This window comes from Hibiscus syriacus, unplaced genomic scaffold (genome assembly GCF_006381635.1).
Source record: "Hibiscus syriacus cultivar Baekdansim isolate YM2019G1 unplaced genomic scaffold, ASM638163v2 tig00117034_pilon, whole genome shotgun sequence".
Lineage (NCBI taxonomy): Eukaryota > Viridiplantae > Streptophyta > Magnoliopsida > Malvales > Malvaceae > Hibiscus > Hibiscus syriacus.
Genome location: NW_024063533.1, coordinates 4121912 through 4142966, shown reverse-complemented (window position 1 = coordinate 4142966; position 21055 = coordinate 4121912). Strand labels below are relative to the sequence as shown.

At 36.2% G+C, this 21055-nt stretch overlaps 1 protein-coding gene and 1 pseudogene across 1 annotated transcript; one reads left to right on the top strand and one right to left on the bottom strand.

Annotated features, from left to right (window-relative positions):
- The first annotated feature begins 752 nt into the window (after window positions 1-752).
- Window positions 753-1561, top strand: LOC120196915 (annotated as a pseudogene).
- A 5394-nt stretch (window positions 1562-6955) lies between these two features.
- LOC120196914 (60S ribosomal protein L8-3-like) lies at window positions 6956-18318 on the bottom strand. The gene is made up of 3 exons (XM_039198591.1): window positions 17955-18318; window positions 8319-8403; window positions 6956-7440 (listed from the first exon to the last, which is right to left on the bottom strand). The coding sequence occupies exons 1-3, from the start codon at window positions 18316-18318 to the stop codon at window positions 7098-7100; spliced, it is 792 nt and encodes a 263-aa protein (XP_039054522.1). The 3' UTR covers window positions 6956-7097.
- Between the last annotated feature and the right edge of the window lie 2737 nt (window positions 18319-21055).

Below are 21055 nucleotides of genomic sequence, written 5' to 3'. Positions count from 1 at the left end.
CTTCACACCAAAGTATATTGGGCTATAAGATAATCCATGAGCTACTTCCCAATACTTTGAGTTCAACTTAACTTCATAACAAATGAGCCATCCACGATTTCAACTTCACGAAGAAGGATATCGTGCCCAATGGATCGACTTAGTGTCACGAAAAACACTATCAAGTCTTCAACCAAAGAGATTCGGACAAAAACTTGTTGTCTTTTTTATCGTTGCCCTATTATTGTTAACACAAAAATGTGAAAAGAGAGGCAGCTATAGACACCCGTTTGTATCCGGGTCTACAAAAATAATATATTATAATATTTATTTATTTATTATTATTATTATTATTATTTATTATTTTGCAGGGCCCACATATAACCCCTAAAAATAGGAAACATAATCTACCAGCCCACTAAACCACTAAACCCCACGTATTACACCACTACCCCACCTCTAATCACCCACCTACTCCACTACCTTTTCATTCTTCCTTTACGATCAATCTCTCTCTCTCTATTTCTCTCCTTCATTTCTCCCTTAAAAAGAATAACAAAGAAAACCCCAAGGGGGAGATACCAAAAAATCACTTCCCAACAGCCAACTAAAAACAGTTGTTCATCTTTTGTTTGGAACATGTTTCAGAGGTTTCGTCGTACAAATATCCTCCTTCATTTCTAAAGAGTATACGTTAGTAAGGACTTTTTTAGATGGATTTTTTAGATGTAGTTGTTGATCTTTGTGTCTTCAAAGTTGAGTAAAATGACGCGATGGTGGCGGTGAGCTCAGCCTGCAAAGAAGGGACCAAGATAACAATGGACAATGGGAAGTACGTGCGGTACATGCCCGAGCAAGTTGAAGCTTTGGAGTACATCTACCATAAGTGCCCCAAGCCAAGCTCTATGCGTCGCCACCACGCTTACAGCGACTACCAATGGGTCGATGATACCGTCGGTCTCATCCTTCACTCGGCCCTCCTCATCCCGTATTTCTGATGGAAATACAGCCACTGTCGTCACCATTCCAACACCAGTTCCCTTGAACGCAACGAAGTGTTGTCCCGAAGAAACGTAGCTCCATTAAATGGCGGGCGAAGTACCTCAACGATACACTAGGTCGATTCTTCTCAGTCACAATTCAACCCACCCTCGGCTGGCCTCTTTACTTGATGTTCAATGTAGTAGGCAGGCCTTATGATGGATTTGCATGCCACTACAATCCTTATGGCCCCATCTATAATGACTGCGAACGGCTGCAAATCTATGTATCCGATGTCGGTGTCCTCGCTGTCGCCTATAGGCTGTACCATCTCATCTTGGCTAAAGGGTTGGCTTGGGTTATTTGCGTTTATGGTGTTCCATTGCTCATTGTCAACGCCTTCCTCGTCATGATAACTTACTTGAAACACACTCACCCAGCATTGTCGCACTATGATTCGTCGAAGCGGGACTGGTTACGGGGTACGTTGGCAACCGTTGACCGTAATTACGGGATACTGAACAAGTTATTCCATAACATAACCGACACTCACGTATCTCACCATTGGTTTTCGACGATGCCGCATTACCACGCAATGTAGGCTTCTACTCTTCACATCTTCTGCCATCTTCGAACCATGAAGAGGAGAAAGGTCAGGGAGCCAAGGGGGAAGGTTTATGCAGATTCAATATAGAGGAACTTAGCACACGAGGACCTTACTGCACTGCAAAGATATCTCCACTTGAGATGACTAAGGCTGAGATGGAGCAAGTGGAACAAGATCCAGAGTTTGTAACACTTTCTCGCCAGTTCAAAGCAATTGCCATGGAGCCAATTTCTATTCTTGAGCAGAAACAAAAAAACTGGTGAAAGAACTAATCCCTCTTCTCTACTTTTTTATTTATATGATGCCAATAGAATGTAAAAAGGAAATGAGAAAATGTTACTGCCAGAAAATTGATGGTTCTTCCATAGGAAATTTTCGGTATTTTATTGCTTGCTTCTGTAAAATTGAAGGGAAGAGGGACCCCTGTTTACAGTTTGATTGGGGTTCTTATACCCATTTGTTCCAATCGACTAATATATATATATATATATATATATATATATATATATATATATATATATATATATATATATAACTCATTTGATTTTCTGTTTGCATGGTACTGAGGAGGATTCGATTCCAACTAACTTGGTGAGCTAGATGGGCATAGAAATTACTGCAAGGAAAAGCAAAGGAGCAGTGTTGAAGGACTGGTCGAAGAAGGCAAAGGTTAAATTCGAAAGGGTTCATTAAACGGTGGAATTCACTGTGGACTCGAACTTCGGGTTGCCGGGAGCGATGGTGGTTCAAAGGAAAGAAGGAAGCCTTGCTCGGGTTACAAAATTAAAGAGATGTCTGGTAGTGGAATTTTTGCTGCCAATGGTGCATTTGAAACTACTGCCACTAATTCCACTAACTAAACTGGAATGCACATGCTTCAATGAGCAACAAATCGCCATGTTGCAGTTGACTTGGATTACCCAAATCAAAAAATGTTCCATCCTTTGTCTCCAACACTTGGCCCTGGTGTATATCTTGGTGCGGTAGAGAGAGCTACTTCATTCATCACGGACGATCTTTGGTATGGCATTTTTGTCGGAATAAACCCGGGGAATTTTATGATAACTTGGATTCTGCTTATTCACTTTTTGATTTTGTGTTGAAAGCTTATGCTGCCACATGGACGAACTACTTAACTATTTTGAAGTTATCTTTATGAAGCTTTTGAACTGTCATTTTGCAGTTTCCTTTTGAAACCTAGTCAATACCATAGGTTCATTATAATCTCCATGCCATTTTTTGTTTAAGGTTTAATCCGGTCACTGTTACGCATTTTTATTGACTTTTAGACGGATATGATTTGTGTTTTGCTTCATTCTTCATGTTCGATTAATTTTGCAATTGTTTTCAATTATTTATTTATTTATTTTTTTCTATTTTAATTTTTTATTTAATTTTATTTTTCCCTTAATTTATTTAATATTTATTTATTATTTCTTATCTAACATTTTTTAGAAAAAATTCAACCAATCAAAGGTAAGTAATTTGAATTGAATTTTTAAATTTTAATTTTCGTAATTAAAGACAACCGACAAATTTATTGGTAATGCAGATCAGGTAACGCAGTTCAAGGGTGCTAATATTTCCTTGACTGTAACTAACTCCCGAGCCCGACACATTTTTGGTAACGCAGATCATGTAAGACGGTGTTCGATCCACCTAAATGTTTAAAAATGATCGGTGGCGACTCTAACCAATTATTTCAAGTCGAAGCCCAATTTCGGACCCAACCGAAAGACGGTTCTGACATGGACCATACGAGAGTGTAAAGAGAGTTGGACCAGTAGCTTATCAGTTGGCGTTACCTCCAGAGATGGATAAGATTCATAATGTATTTCATGTATCAATGCTTCAAAGATATCGATCAGATCCTTCACATGTGATTACACCAGAGGAAATTGAGATTCAACCGGACTTATCATATGAAGAGGAGCCAGTAAGGATTCTAGCACATGGAGTCAAAGAATTAAAAAATAGGACGATATCGTTTGTAAAAGTTCTTTGGTGGAACCATAAAGTTGAGGAAGCAACTTGGGAAGGAGAAGAATATATGAAGGAAAATTTTCCTCATCTATTTAATACATGTATGAAGATATGTATGGAAAATTTGAGGACAAATTTTCTTTAAGGGGGGAGGAATTGTAATACCCCAAATTTTGTTTTGTGACTAAAATGTAAGTTTTAAAAAATTAGTGACTAAATTGAAATTTTAGAAAATTGAAGGGTCAAAATGAAAATTTGAGAGATGAGAATTTTACAGCTATTTTAATAATATTAAAATAGAGATGAAGGAGTGGCATGGAGGTAATTGTGGGAATTTATCAAGGGTAATTTGGGTTTTTGACCCAAAATGAATATAAAATTCATTTTTTAATTATATATTAAAGATAAGGGGGAGATTTTTTTCAAGAAATCTCACGAAACTCTCTCTCTCTATCTTCAGCTACTGCCAAGTCTACACAGCAACGTAAGATTTTTTATTTTCATTTTTGAAGCTATTTTTTTTAGAATTAGACTTCGGTGTAGTTAGAAAAAATGTTATACGTTCAATTTTTTACGTTTTGACATGAATATCACTAGGGTTTACGTTCAAGTTCATCTTGAGTTGATGAAGGGGATGTTGAATTCTTGTGTTTTAGGGGTTATGAAGAATTAAGTGATTTTAAAGAATTAGTTGTAAGAATTGATGAAGAATCTAAGGATGAAGTTAATGAAAACAGTTTAGATTTTGAATCTGACTGTGAGTTTGAAAATTCACCAGAAATTATATAAATATTATTTGGAGGTTTTTTTTATATATTGTGTTCGTATATCAATCTAGTTTTGTTTAAAATAAACGGGGATCAATTTCAACTTGTATACAAAAAGATATGAATTTTTAACCGAGGAAAGATCAGAAAAACGGGCAGCAGATTCTGCACAAAACAGATTCTGTCAGTCAACTTTGAAAATTCACCATAAATTTTAAAGAATGAATTAGAAGGAGTTCTTTATATGGATAGATTCATATTCGAGTCTAGTTTTTAACGGAAGAAACAGAATTAAATTCCAGTGTGTATATCAATACAGAATACTGATTATTTAAAGGTAGTGCAAGTTGTCTGAATATGGAAATTTTAGAATTTAAGTTGAAATGGATTAGAAGATGAAGAGTAATGTTTAAATGTTGAGTATATTTTTGAATGCTTGGAATTGAAGTTAAATGGAAAGAGACCATTTTGAATAAATTGGAAATGTTGAGAAGAATTCTAAAAGAATTCATTTTAATGGTTAGATGGTGGAATCCGAAAGGTTCCAAAACTTTGGGGACTCGTTTGCAAGTTCTTAAATGGAGAAGTATTATTTGAGTAAATTTTCGAATGCTGGAAAATTTATAAGTATTCTGAATTTTGAATTAAATATTGAGTTGAGGTTGAATTACAAATTTATAAAGCTAAGTGTTGAAAATCGAAAGTTTAGGAAAGTTTGGGTTGAAATTTATAATGTTTTGAATATAGAAGAATTCATTTGAGTATTTTATTCAAGTGCTGGAATTTTAGTAATTAATGTACAATTATCATAATGGTGAAGGATCATTATGAATTAAAGGAAAAGTTGAGTTGAATTCTAGAAAGAATTTAAAATATGTTGTTTAATTTTATAATTGGTAAAAGTTGACGAATCATGTTGGGAATAATTATTTACGAAATTGCATAAGTGTTTTGATAAGTTTAAAGTTATAATGGAGTTATGAGTTTGGTTGATATAGATTTAGTTATCGATTTTATTTTATAGATTTTTAAATGTTAAAATGAGCTTATATTAGTACGATACTAATATGTAGTTCGAACAATTTTTGTGTTATAATTTGATATTATCATACTACGTTAAATCTAGCAATCCGAAAGATTCGAAAGGAAAGGACAAAGCTTGTGACTAGGATTATTATATACAAGTTATGTAGTGAGGTAAAGGTGAGTGCAGTTATTTATTTAATTATTTTGATCGAGGACGACTTGCGATAAGTCAACCTCATTCCAATTTGCAGTATGATTTATAAAGTTTATAAAGAATATTTTTATAATATTCTATATCAGTTTTATGAATGATTTAGGGTATGAACTACCCAAGTATGATATTTTTATGATAGATTTATTCTAATTGATTTATTATGATACATCAGTCCATTGTGTGTTATAGTGAGAACTGTTGGTACACTTGGCATGTCATTAGTTGAGTATTTATCCATTATCATCTTTAGTACATTCGTGTATCAATGTTATCATATCAGCTTTGGTACATTCGTGTATCAATGTCTAACACTGTTGGTGCTTATTCAGGTTATAATGGCACTGAAGTGCATCATATCTCAATATTAGTTACGATTTGCACTGTGTTGTGCATAGTACACACCTTACTCACGTATCTTATGTTCTCATAAATATGCATTGGGCTATGAAAATGAATATACAAGTTGTGAATGATTTTCAGTTGACAGAAAGCATGATATGCATATTTTATCATATATTATTTATCAGAATTTTCATGAGTTCATGATTTAAAAAGAAATTTCAGGTCTCTGTGAAGAAATCGACTTGGATAAGTTGGTTTGCCAGTTTAATGTTTTAAGTTGAATTATTTTATTTATGTTTATGATATTTTTCAGATTTTTCTCACCTTAGATTATTACTGCCTCACTAAGTTATACTTAGCGCGTGATGATTTTCATGCGTAGGTTCTAATAAGGATAAGTATGATCAGCAAGGAACCATCAGAGCATCTTTTTGGAAATACATACATATCATCAGTATCAGTAAGACATCTATGATGTTTCTTTTAACTTATAGTGGCATGTATAATTATGTCAGTAGTTTCTATTTATCGTATTTATTTTAAATAATTTGTAATAGTAAACTAGAACTATTTTAGTTTATTTTACTTAGTTTAGTTTTATCGATTTCTTTGCATGACAAGAATTTATTACATTATTATGTTTTTAAAAATTTTAAAAAAAAGACAGTTTAGTAAAATTACTGATTAACAAATGTTTTTATTTTCCTGTAATAAAGAAATAAATTATAAGTTGAGATATACATTGAATAGATTTTTAAAGTTAGAATAAGAGTGTTTTTTTAAAGGAAACAAATTTTTAGGGAAATTTCAGTTCAGTAAATATTTTCATGTTGATGTGACATCTTTGACTCGTATATCGAAACATATACAGATTAATTGTGTTACAAAGTCAATCTTATTTGATTATAAATCTTAATAATATGTTAATATTATTTGATTAAAAAACATTTCCCTCCTTAAGCCTGAGATAAGATTGCCCTTACCTTCGTTGTTAAACATTATTAATAATGCTACACAGAAAAGAAGATTAAGAACATGAAATGAAACAAGAAAATATCCAAACTGAAACCATAAGATATTCCTCAAACTCGAAACAGTACAATTATCTGAAAATTCAACCAAATATTCTAAAACAGAAATGTACTTGATACTCTTCAACATAATTATAAAAACCCAAAACCAAGTAATATCCTTTACCCTAAGCCTTATCAGCCTTGGCAGCAGTAGCAGCAGCTTGAACTCTGAGCCTACCGGTCCTCCTTGCAGCAATAAGACCAACCTTTTGTCCAGGAGGAGCATCACGTCTAACAGTGCTAGCATGACCGATGTGTTGATGGTTACCACCACCATGTGGATGCTCGACTGGGTTCATTGCCACACCACGCACCTTAGGCCAGCAGTTCCTCTTCACCCTGTATTTGTGGTAAGCATTACCAGCTTTGAGAAGAGGCTTCTCAGTCCTACCACCACCAGCGACCTGCCCAATCATGGCACGACAACCACTCGGAACAATCTTCTTCGCACCAGATGGGAGCTTGATCCTGTAAGATCAACCATCAAAACAACCCATTACTCCAAACTTTCACCCCCATGCCATGTTCATACGTAATTAATCAGTCCAACTTCTCACAGAAAAATGCAATTAACCACTTTTTGGATCCTAGTTTAAACTCCATTTCCAAATGCCAGTTTAGCCCAAAGGCTAATCGATTGAAGCATGCAGAAATGAATTTGATTATGAATTTCACATAGACCAATCAATTCTGGCCTGAAACAGAAAACATAACATCACCAATACAAACCCAAATCCCTACCCAACTTGACTTGAACAAGAAAGCCAACCAGGGTTTTAAAAAACGGTCCGCGACCGCGATTTCGGCCACGATATAGCGGTTTCGCCGCCGTCCGAGTCACCCGCGACGGCCGCAATCACAGTAAATCCGAAATAACCGAAAACGCGACCGCGATTTGAAACCCTGAAGCCAACAGTCCAAAACAAAACTGATTCAAACACAAATTGCTCAACCCAAATTCATCAAATCCAAAAACCGATGCTCCAAACCCGAAAGTGACTCAATCAAAATGACCCAAAATTTTCAAAACTCAAATTAATCCAATACACATTGACTGGACCCAAAAAAATCCCAACTCACAGCCATCAAACAGGCCTAATGTCACATGAAAAGGAAAGTGATAATCAACTAAACCAAAAGGCTATGAAATTTAACATGAAAAGCCAGAAACGAATACAAGCTAAACTAACACAATTCGTCAATCTAAAACTAATGTATGTGCTTACGGGATATAATTGAAGAACAGTCGCTACTTCTAAAGATTTACCAAATCTATGGAGTTCTTTATCATAAATGCATTTAAAGCAATGAAATCAAAACCAAATACAAGAGTAGAAGTTAGGTACCTGGTGGTGTCGTTATCAGGGTTGTGACTAATAACAATAGCATAATGAGAAAATAACCTCAGTGACAAAAAATGGCTGGCTGGCCCTTTTTTCCATATGTATGGGGTAAGGGGAGGTAAGATAGTAGGCTACCCCCAACACCAGGTTGAGAGCAGCTTCCGTAAGAGACCTCCGAATTATGAAATGCCCTCCGTGGGACTCGATCCCACGACCTCAAGGTTAAGAACCTTGTGAAAAATGTCTTATAATATACGATTTTAACCAACTTTTTTTGGATTTGCCAAAATGACCAACTAAATCGCAATGCGATCTCCGGTATCGCAAATCAGTTTCCAGATTCGCAACGCGATTCTGACTATCGCATTGCGATTTCCCAAATTCGCGTTGCGATTTTCCTAAATCGCAATGCGAATTAGGAAAATCGCATGCGATTACGTATTCACATTGCGATTTACGTAATCGCATTGCGATTTACGTAATCGCATTGCGATTTACGTAATCGCATTGCGATTTAGTAAATCGCAATGAGATTCTGACTATCGCAATACTGAATTTCAAATTCGCAACTCGATTTCTGAATTCGCAACAGGTTTTAATTTCGCAACACAAATGTTTTGGGTATATAAATACGCAGCAGCAGCAACTCATAACCTAAATCCCTAAATCACAACTTATTCCATCTCCATCTATCACTCTCTCTGGCGACATCCGTTCCTATATCCAACGACATCCTTCCCCATCCGGCAACAGGTTTTAGTTTCGCAGCTCGTTTGTTTAGTAAATTAATTTACAATAGTGAAATCATCTAATGTTGATCATGTTTGGATATATTTGTGTTTTGGAGGGTCATGGGAGAATGTTCATGGTGTTTTACAATATATGCCTTTACCCATGAATCTTCAACTAAAACTGTCATTAAAAAAGTTAACTTATGAAACTCTAATGTTACGTGTTGCAAATAAATTGAATTTAGAGCCCCTAAGTGGATTTAGGCTATCTTATCAGAGAAATGGTAAAGTTTATTTATTAACCGACAATGAAGATGTTGAACGATTCATTGCTTACATTAGTATTTCAAGTGATGATATTACATTGTATGTTGTTGAACCTAGAAGTAGTGAAGTTGGGTCAGTAGCGGGTAGTAATCAACTAAGTTTTTCAACCCCAATTAATGGTGCTCAAAATTTAATGGTTCCACAACAATTTCATCACCAAGCAAATATTGTTTCACCACATTTCCAATACCAAACACAATCTCAAAACCCACAACCTTTCCCTAATCCAAATCCCAATCAACTTTCAGCACCAAATTCCGGTTTTCGTATTGACCAGTTAGACGATGATGAGCCAACAAAAAAAATTGTGAGTACTAGTCAGTATTCGAAATTTGATCTTGGTCAATACCCGGACTTTGATCTTGGTCAATACTCAGATTTTGATGATTTTTCAGAAGAAGAAACAGACCCTGCGTGTAATGATTTTGATATTGGTCAATACCCGAACTTTGATGATGAAACAGCCGTTGCCGAGGAAGATGTTGTTGATGATAATGAGGAGGAAGTTACGACTGTAAATGAACATGTTGAACATCCATTCTGTAATTCATATAACACTGAAGAAGAAAAAGAAGAAGAAGAAATCTCCAAAGAAAAGTCCCCGAAGAAAATACCACGGGAGTATAACTGGAATATGCCAGAATTACTTCAGATACCGGAAGAAGAGTTGGTAAAGATAGCAGTTGATTGTCACACAAAAATTATTCGTATCAAGAAAGATGATTGTTTTGATACAAAGGAAGACTTGAAGATAGCTTTGTATACGAAATGTGTGGAAGATAGCTATCAACTAAAAGTTAACAAATCAAGCAAATATCGTTTCGAAACAAGGTGTATGATTGACAAAAATTGTATATGGCGTATGATTGCAAAGAGGATAAAAGATTGCGAAATGTTTCAAGTTAGGACTTTTATTGATAAACATACATGTTCAAGAACCCAAGTTTTTCCTCACCATAGACAGGCAAACAAAAAGGTGTTGGGTGGTTTTCTGGCTGAGTTAATATTTTTGAATGGTAGGGTATATCGGGGACATGAAATTATGACTGACATGAATGCTCGGTTGAAGATTAGTATCTCATATTCTCAAGCTTGGAGAGCCAAATGTTATGCCTTGGAATTGTTGAGGGGGTCGCCAGAAGTATCGTTTGCCCAACTGCCGGCTTATTGTCACAATTTAAAGCTGAAAAATCCTGGGTCGGTAACTCATATCAAAACATATAGAGATGGACGCTTTGAGTTGCTGTTTATCGCCATTGGTGCTGCGGTTAGTAAATCAATATAATTTTGTTGACTCATTTTTGTTAGTTACATGCATTTCACATTTAAATGATTATATTTCTTGTGTATATGATTTTGTAGATTCGTTCGTTTATTAACTACATGCGCCCAGTTATTATAGTTGACGGAGCACATTTAAAAGGTCGATACCTTGGAGTAAACTTATTAGCAGTAGCCATGGATGCTAACAATGGGATACTGCTAATAGCTTACGGGGTTGGAAAATCTGAAACCTCTGATTCATGGACATGGTTTATGGGGCATCTTAGGGATTGCATAGGTCTTATTAGCAATCTGACAATCATATCCGATAGGGCAAACTCAATTGACAACGCTGTTAGAAGGTGTTTCCCAGATGCTTTTTATGGACTTTGTGGTGTTCATTTGTATAGAAATCTAAAATCAAGGTCTGCTGGTATAAAAAATCACAAATGGACATACAGGAAGGCTGTAAAAGCTTATCGGGAAGTGGATTTTAATAAGCATATAAACTGTTTAAGACGTGTTTTGCCTCAGTGTGCTCAAACACTAGAAGATGTCGGGTTTGAAAGATGGTCAAGAGTACATCAACTTGGAGCAAGATATGGTTTCATGGCGTCTAATAGTGCAGAATCAATCAACGCTCTAAGTCGTCATTCCCGGAAATTACCCATTACTATGTTAATGGAGTTTTTTTGAGCCTCTATTCAACAGTGGTACTACAAGAAAAGAAACCATGTAGGTATTATTTCTTTAAATTCGTAACTTATCATATATTTTACTAAGTATTATTTATTTAAATTTACAGGAACATTGGAACATCGTGTTACACCATGGACAGAAAAAAAGATAACGAAACGTGTTGTGAAGTCAACGTCATGGAGAGTTGAACCATGTTCAAACACTTTGTTCGAAGTACTGGATAATAACTTAAATGGGCTTGTCGATCTAAATGCAAAGACGTGTAGTTGTATGAAATGGCAAACATCTGGTTATCCGTGTGGCCATGTTATAAAAGTTTCTCTTCATCTAAACCAAGATGATTCAAGCGCATACGCTATGGATTGCTACACTACAGAAGTATATCGACAGACTTATGGCGAGATTGTCTACCCTATTCCACATCCTTCTGAGTGGGACATACCAGATGACTTACAAATAGTTTTGCCACCAGCCATGGACAGAAGGCTACCTGGTCGACCAAAAAGTCACGATCGTATACCGTCTAAGGGTGAAGAGAAGAAGAGATCGACATGTAGTCGGTGCAAGGAAAGTGGTCATACAAGGTTGACATGTGGATCACCAGTGCCATCACAGTCATCTTTTCCTCTACCAAAATATGGATCCTCATCAAAATCCAAAGCTCATATGGTGTCAAGCAAAAGGCAATCAAAATTGCAATCATCTTTAAAATCCCAATCACAACCGGCTTCACCTTTTGGGACTGTTAACTTAGGTGATTTTAAATGCAAACGTTGTATTATATGGATTTTATGTGTGAACTTTTAACATTTTCAGTTAGGCATGTATTAGTAACTTGAGTTTGAAAATTGTTATGATCTGTTCAGTTGTTATCACTTATTAGGCATTCATTTGACTATCGCAACACGGAAATGACGTTCACAATCATCTTAATGTCTATCGCAACGCGAAAATGACTATCGCAATGCGAAATGAAAATCGCAACGAGAGAATCGCAATGCGAAATGAAAATCGCAACGAGAGAATCGCAATGCGAAATGAAAATCGCAACGAGGGAATCGCAAAGCGAAATGAAAATCGCAACGCAAATTTAGTTTCACGTTACAATTTTAGTTTCGCGTTGCGATTTTGTCATTGCGATTTTCATTTCGCATTGCGATTCTCTCGTTGCGATTTTCATTTCGCATTGCGATAGTCATTTTTGCCTTCAACATAATGCAGATTGAAATCAACAAAATAAACCATTACATTTCAATCAATTAAACAAGCACAAATAAGAATTATGTTCACATCAATTAAACAAATCAACTTTTACAAATCATCTTTTACAAATCAATTAAACAATAAAAAAATAAGCAATAATTCTTATTTCCTCATGTACTATTGAATCAACTTTTACAGCCATACATCATTTTCACGCAGCTCACTTCTGAGATTAACCTGCAGAAACCAAACATTTGCTCAAACAACACTTTCTACACATCTAAAACCTACAAACATCAAATTATTGAATTCTAGGTACTTAACCAAACATTTTCAAACCAAAAGCCTATAAACTTACCAATTGTTTATGGACATTTTTATAACGCGGATGCAGGTAGGCAGCGTCTTGTATATATCGATCTAGCCATATAATGCCGAAACCACAAGCCTACTGCAGCTCTATCTCTATCGGTGGGAGGTAGATACCTTATACTTCCTGTGATCAAACGCTCCAACGCCAAGCATACGAGAGGACCACAATCCCCTCTGGGTCCTTTCGTTTGTTGTGGTGCGGTCTCGTCTCTGCTAACTGTAATATTGAGCTTCTTTGGCTTCTTGTTTCCAGAACGAGTCCAATAATTTATCGCATCCAAGAATTTAGCCAAATGAGAGCTCCATCCCTTAATAATATCTCTTAAATCAGCCAATGATATGTAATTTATCATGTTATCATATACTATTGCCTTAAGGGATGGGAGCTGAAGCTCGACGAGAAGCCAATGTTTACGTTCCAAAACAGGGATAAACACCTGCAATCATAAGTAATAATTCATTCATTTGCGCACTTATTTATGAATACCTTTAAACTCAATCTAAAATAAATACTAACCTTATCGACCTCCCATCATGCAGGATAAAGTTTAGCTTGTCCATTGCCCAACGCAAATGATTCATCTCATTGATTCTTCAAGTGAACGGCGTTAAAAGACGTCGGCATAATTGTATATCGTGTATTTCTTTTATTTTCCTTAAGTTTCCTAATTATTAGAAGACGTGACACCCACGTATCGATATGCTGTTTTACAAAAAAAGACATATATTAGTAACTTACATAAATTTAAAAAAAAAATCAAATTGAAATATAAGTAAAATATAAGACTTACCCCTCCATTGAAATAGCCATTGTCTTCGACCCCTAATAATACGCCCCACCAAGACCGATCAAGCAACAAATAGATATCATCGTTGAGCTTGCATATGTCAGTGAAACACCCCTGGCTCTGCTCATGTACATAAAAATCAACTACGGTCTTAGCCCAAAGGGTGTTATCCAGAATTGTGTCTGGTAGTTGTCTCCTCTCCACTTCAGATACCGGTATGGTACTGGCCGGTAACTCATACGAGAGCCAACTCTCATCCATCATGTCCGGCACGTCAGAGGGTTTCTCAAGAATCTTACATATGACGCCATGTGAATCGGGCTCTTGAATGGTGGGAGGCACCTCTTCAACAATGACAGTGGCCTCTTGAACGGTGGGAGGGGACTCTCGAGGAATGATAGGGGCCTCTTCAACGATAGGAGTGGACTCTTGAGGGATGACAGGCGAGTCAGGCTTCTTCTTACGGTGTCTTCGCACTATTGGGGTGTACGGAGACTTAATAGCACGTGCACGCCGTCTGATGCGTGAACTCTATCATGTAAGAAAAACCCGACGTAAAGCATCCACCTTATCGGGCCTCTAAATAATTAAATACAAAAATCAGTAAATAAACAAACATGATATTTAAACATTGAAAACAAAGACAAATATGTTTCAAACTTGCATTGAATTCACCCAAGTCATTATTCTATCATAGTTCACAAAATGCATCAGATAACAAAGGCAAATATGTTTCAAACTTGCAACACTGTCAACTTAGTATTTGTCTTTGTCTATTGGTTGAAGTAATGCAATTCATTCAAGTTTCAATTTGCAGAAGAATAATAGTTTCTGGAACTTAAAATCGCAACGTGAAAAATGACTATCGCAACGCGAAATGAAAATCGCAACGAGAGAATGAAAATCGCAACGCGAAATAAAAATCGCAACGAGAGAATCACAATGCGAAATTAAAATCGCAATGCGATTATAGTTTCGCGTAGCGATTTTTGGTTTCGTGTTGCGATTTTGTCGTTGCGATTTTCATTTCGCATTGCGATTTTCGTTTCGCGTTGCGATTTTCATTCTCTCGTTGTGATTTTCATTTCAACCAAAAGACAAAATAGTGTTGCTAAAATATAGTTTCAAGAATAAACTATTTCTTCTTCTTCTGCAAATTGAAACTTGAATGGATTGCATTACTTCAACATAAAGACAAAACAAAGACAAATACTAACTTCAGAGTATTAAAGAATACACAGTTTAACAGAATTGGCAGCAAACGAACAAATTTACTTTAACCAAAAGACAAAATAAAGACAAATACTAACTTCACAGTGTTAAAGAATACACAGTCTAGCAGAATTGGCAGCAACCGATCAAATTTACTTTCAACCAAAAGACAAAACAAAGACAAATACTAACTTCACAGTGTTAAAGAATACACAGTTTAGCAGAATTGGCAGCAACCGAATAAATTTACTTCAACCAAAAGACAAAAAAAAAGACAAATACTAACTTCACAGTGTTAATAAACAATTTAGCAGTATTGGCAGCAACCGAATAAATTTACTAAGCAATCTAAGTGAAATGGTTAATCTAAGTGAAATTACGAGTAAATTTATCATCAAGTTAGATATGAAAAATCTTAAACTTACCTCGTTGCGTAGAGTATGAACCTCATTCTACAACGATACTACTATCTCACGTAGAGCGGCAACCTCACCACGTAAAGTAGACACCTCCACACGCCATGCACCATCGTTATCGCTTAGAGTGCCGATCTCCTCACGCAAGGCATTGACCTCATCACGTAATTCTCTTGACTCATCCCGTGGAGGTGGAGGTGGAGAACAGGGAGATAGAAGTCGTGGCATCTTTGTCGTTCGCCTATCATGAGGTGATGGTGGAGAAGAGGCTCGATGATGTGTCGGGATAGGTGATGGCTCTCGTTGTAGAGGTGTATAGTCGGGTCGATCAGGTGATGGCTCTAGGTGAGGTGATGGCTCTCAAAGTGGAGGAAGTGGAGGCTGCTCATCATTCGTGCCATCAAGAAAACGCTGACTAGCTTGCCACCAATCAGTGGCAAGCTCAGCCTCCGTGGGTGTCAATCTCATTAATGGAGTGTTGGCCTCCTAAAAATATAAAAACTCAAACAAAGTTAAACGTCTACTATTAATAACTTGTTTATATATGATAGTATTTGTGTTAACTTACATTATTTATTGTCGCATATGGTATTAAGTCTTACCAATCCAACAGACGTTTCCTCTTCCAGGAAATAGCCCTAGGAATATCATTTGAAGTTTTTAATGCATATGTCCGCATGCTGGGGAAAGCCTCGAATATCCAAATCTACAAACAATATAATAACAAACATTAGTAATTGTTAAATAATTAATTATAATTTTGAAAACATTATATAGAAATTCTTACCTTAAAGGCCCAAACAAAGCCTGACAAAGTGTATTTCGACCCATCGCCACGCAAACTTTTGCGGTCATCAAAGGCAGACGACAACTTAGTCCAGGTAGCTTTCCATATATACGAACCCCACGGAAACAGATTCCATGCATTTAGGTTCTCTACCAATAATATTAGCTCCTAAGGAATAGGTTGTCTGGCCTCTCTGCCTAAAAAGTCGGCATACAAAAGTAGTAGAAGGCATACTCGGACAACATCGACGTCATTCATCCGAGTAAAACCATCTTTCTTATTAAAAAATTTCTTCAGGTCGTCGACGTGTAAGTTCGGCTTCTCTATTGACTCATCAGGAAAAACCCTGGATAACCATGATGGGCGGGTGATATGACGAGTGTACCGGCCTACATCATCGTGTCTGAATCGTAGACCAGTGATTAAGCAGAACTCCTTCCGCCCAAAACAAGTATACGCCGGTGGAAAATGAAACCATATCTCTTCCTCACCACGTTGTATACTGTCGGGTAGATCGCTAGTCATGGTCTGAAGCCACAAATGGGTCAAATTAGCATCTCCACCCGGATGCTGTACTCTCAGCCATGGCCCGAAGCAGGTTTCCTCAAACAATTTTCTTTGTGCAGGTGAAAGCTTCGAAGCAATTGTAGTGGCTAGGCTAACTTTATTCCTTAATGTCAATGAAGCCGAAAATAATTTCTACAAAAACAATAAACATACCAAGTTAGATATACCAAAAACTACACTGTGAAGATATACCAAAAACAATAAACATAAATAGTAGTTTATTCTTGAAACTAAAATTTGCAACACTGTTTTGTCTTTTGGTTGAAATGAAAATCGCAACGAGAAAATGAAAATCGCAACGCGGAAATGACTATCGCAACGAGAGAAATGAAAATCGCAACGCGAAATGAAAATCGCAATGCGATTTTGGTTTCGCGTTGCGATTTTCATTTCGCGTTGCGATTTTCATTTCTCTCGTTGCGATAGTCATTTTCGTGTTGCGATTTTCATTTTTATGTTGCGATTTTAAGTTTAGAAACTATTCTTCTTCTGCATTACTTCAATCAAAAGACAAAACAAAGACAAATACTAACTTCAGAGGGTTAAAGACTAAACAATTTAGCAGTATTGACAGCAATCGAATGAATTTAATAAGAAATTTAAGTGAAATGGTTAATCTATTATTGAAATTACCAGTAAACTTATCATCAATTTCAATATGAAAAACCTAAAATAATGCAAAATTTTCAAAATAAAAATAATTAAAAAAACTAACCCTCGGAGGTTGATTTTCCATTTCTGAATGATTGTGAGGGATTTCTGACCGTGAATGGTTGTGAGGGATTTCGCCGGCGATGGGGACGAAAATCTTCGGAGATGGGGATGGATTTCCCCGTAGAGAGAGAGTGAGAGATGGAGATGAGACTGAGTTGTGATTTTAGGTTTTAGGTTATGAGTTGCGATTACGGGATATACTGTGGACCGTTCAGTTTCCGATATATTAAGAAAATCGTGTTTGGAATTTGAAAAAAAAATACGCGTTAATACGAATGGCGCTATGTAAATCGCATTGCGATAGTCAGATTCGCATTACGATTTACGTATTCGCATTGCGAATTAAGGAAATCGCAACGTGAATTTGGGAAATCGCAATGCGATAGTCAAAATCGCGTTGCGAATCTGGAAACTGATTTGCGATACCGGAGATCGCGTTGCGAATTATCGATCGCATTGCGATTTAGTTGGTTATTTTGGCGAATCCAAAAAAAATTGGTTAAAATCGTATATTATAAGGCATTTTTTGTCACTGAAATTATTTTCTGTAGCATAATCACCAGAAGCCCTAGCGAAAACCCCACAATCTCCAACGTGATGGTCGACGTTGAGTTGAGGCAATACGTTTCCGACCACAAGGGTAGCCTTCTTACCGCAGTACACGAACTGTCCAGTGTACATGCCCTCGGCAGCGACGAACAGTTCCTTCTGCTTCTTGTAACGGAAAGGATGACGAAACACTACTCGAGCTAACGGCGCACCACGGCCTGGGTCGTGGATAACTTCAGTGACGACACCTTTGAGGTAGCCATTTCGCTCGCCGAAGTCGAGGCTGCAGAATCTGGCGGGACCCTTTCGGTGGTGGGTGTGGGCCTTGAAGACGGAACCCGGACCCTTACGTTGAGCTCGGATGACTCGACCCATTTCGGTGAAAGGTCAGTGTGGCTATGAAAACTCTCTCTCGGAGGCGGCAGAGAGTAGTGAAATGATAATAGGGTTTGGAAGAAAATCTGATAAATATATTATTCTGACTAGGGTTTTCTGGATTGGGATTTGGGCTGAGAAAGAGAAGAAAACAAAAGGAGAAAAAGGATGGATTTTTAACAGGATCCAACTCAAAATCAAATTTTTAGTCCAATTACTCTCTTATATGTTTATGATAAATAAGTTTATCAAAATAAAATATAATAGAACACGTTGACATGAAAATATATATTAAATTTTATAAAAATAAAGCATTAACATGTAAAGAACTTTGTAATAATTAAGTGGGGAGCGATTTGCCGTTAACGGAATTTTGATATATATTAAATTTCAGGATAAATTAGATATTATATATTTGTGTTTTTAATAATTTTTATATTTATGATGAATTATTATTTTTTTCATTCGTGAAAATAAAAAAAAGTCAAATTATGTTTGATATCATCACTTATGCATATGTTATTTAATATTATATTTTTGATTTTTTACTTTCACCTACAAATTCCTAACAAATTCATTATACATAACACAAAATAAAAGGTGGAAGAACTCATACGTCTCTTATGAACTGAATTGGCAAGTTACGAAGATTTATGTTTAGGTTTGTGTAGAAACTCGTTTTTGTCTGGATAAAAAAATATTATTAAATATTATTATTATTATTATTTATTATTATTATTATTATTATTATTATTATTATTACCTAAGAACTCTGGATTATTTGAAGAAATTGAAATTTAAACACTCTCATACGTCACTTTCCACTACTTTTTTACTTGATTCAGTTTTTAAATCGTTTATGTTTTCATAATCTTGATGTTTTGATTGCTTCTTTCAATTTTCTAATTGTTTTGTTTGAATTGTATATATTGTTCTTTCTCTTTAGAGTTTCAGATTCAGTACTGCAATTTTTAGTACAAGTCTCTTCTCTCCCCATTTCCTTTCTTCTTTAAGCTGCAGGGACTGGTATCTGCCGAAATATCTCTGCCGTGAACCTGGCAATACCAGTAGTTTCTTCTTAACCAATCTTGTGAAAATTATTATTATCCTCAGCAGTCTAGTTTGTAGCGAAACCTAATTTTAGAAATTTAGATCTTATCTTCTTTTCTTTTTTGTTTCTATTTTTACATAACTTGTCGTAAGCTCGGTAGATCTATAAAGATATTGAATACCCACTTTGTTTATTTAAATTTTTGTTTGAGTAGATCTGTTGATCTGAATCTTTTGTTTTTCTAAGATAGTTGTAATTCTACATTATTTCCCCCCGTGAATCAAAACATTTACTTTCCATATCACTAGGCTGAGCTCGTTTTCATTAGTTTAACAAAAACAGATCTGCTTGCCGAGTTGTCTCTTTCGGTTTATATGTAAATTGTGCTAATCTTTTGGTTATGAAACTTGAACTAGAACTTTGAATCAAGCTAATTGGTTGTGGATCTGAATAGATTTGTATTGATCCGTAAATTTTCAGGTTCTGATTTCTGTTTTTGGCTCTTCTGGTACTTTTCAGTGTTGGGTTTTGATTTTTTTTTTTGTTGATTTTCTTTTGATTATTGGTTGATACTGTTGAGGTTGTAATTGCTTGCATATTGTTCTATTTGGATTTTTTATAATTTGTTCGGATTTGGATTATTGATTGATAAAATTGAGGTCTTGATTATATTGGATTTCTTTTTTAATTTCAAATATTAATAATAATTGCCTGGAGATCTGACTTGTATCAGTTGGGTTTTTATTAACCAGTTTATTAATACTATTTATTGTTAGTTCCACATAGCTTCGGCTATAGATGATTACTTGAGGTCGTGTCCTTCTTTTAGATCCTACAGGGTGTATAGGGGGAGGGCTCGACAGAGTGGTGTCAAGGAGATTAGACTTAGAGTTTGTTCGTTGAATATAGGCACATTAAATGCTAGGCTGGTAGAGCTGACCGACGTACTTAGTATTAGGAAAATAGATTTTACATGTATTCAGGAGACTAGGTGGAAAGGGGCTCACGCCAGAGAGTGTAATGGGTACAAATTGTTGTATTCAGGCGTAGATAACGCTAAAAATGGGGTGGGTATCTTGGTTTCCTCTAGGCTCAAGGAAAATGTAGTTGAAGTTTGTAGATACCGGGACAGAATCATGATGATTAAGGTTATTATAGAAGCGGAAGTGGTGAATGTCCTTTCAGTATACGCCCCACACGTTGGCCTAGGGGAGGGGGAGAAACGTTGCTTCTGGGATCAGTTAGATGATGTTATTAGGAGCATTCCAGATAACCAAAGAGTTTTCATAGGAGGAGACTTCAATGGCCATATAGGTAGTGCAACCGACGGGTATGACGGTGTTCATGGGGGTTTCAGTTTTGGTAGTAGGAACGAGGAGGTGCGTACGTTGCTTGATTTTGCTACTGCACACGATATGGTGGTCACTAACTCATTCTTTAACAAGAGAGATTTGAACTTGATTACGTTCCATAGCGGTGAACATTGTACCCAAATCGACTACATCCTGGTTCGAAATCGGGATCGATGGGCTTGCATTGACTGTAAGGTGTTCCCTGAAGAGTCATGTGCATCACAACACAGATTGTTGGTTTTGGTGTTCCGCGTACGCCACGGGCGGAGCACTAATAGGAGGGCTAAACTTGGTAAACCTAGGATCCTTTGGAAGAACTTAAATGGAGCGACAG

Coding starts and splice junctions, on each gene's coding strand:
- LOC120196914 (XM_039198591.1), bottom strand. CDS start 18,318: ATGGGTCGAGTCATCCGAGCTCAACGTAAGGGTCCGGGTTCCGTCTTC. Junction 8,404..17,954: donor GGTTTTCGCTAGGGCTTCTG/GTGATTATGCTA, acceptor TATGGAAAAAAG/GGCCAGCCAGCCATTTTTTG. Junction 7,441..8,318: donor CCTGATAACGACACCACCAG/GTACCTAACTTC, acceptor TTGATCTTACAG/GATCAAGCTCCCATCTGGTG.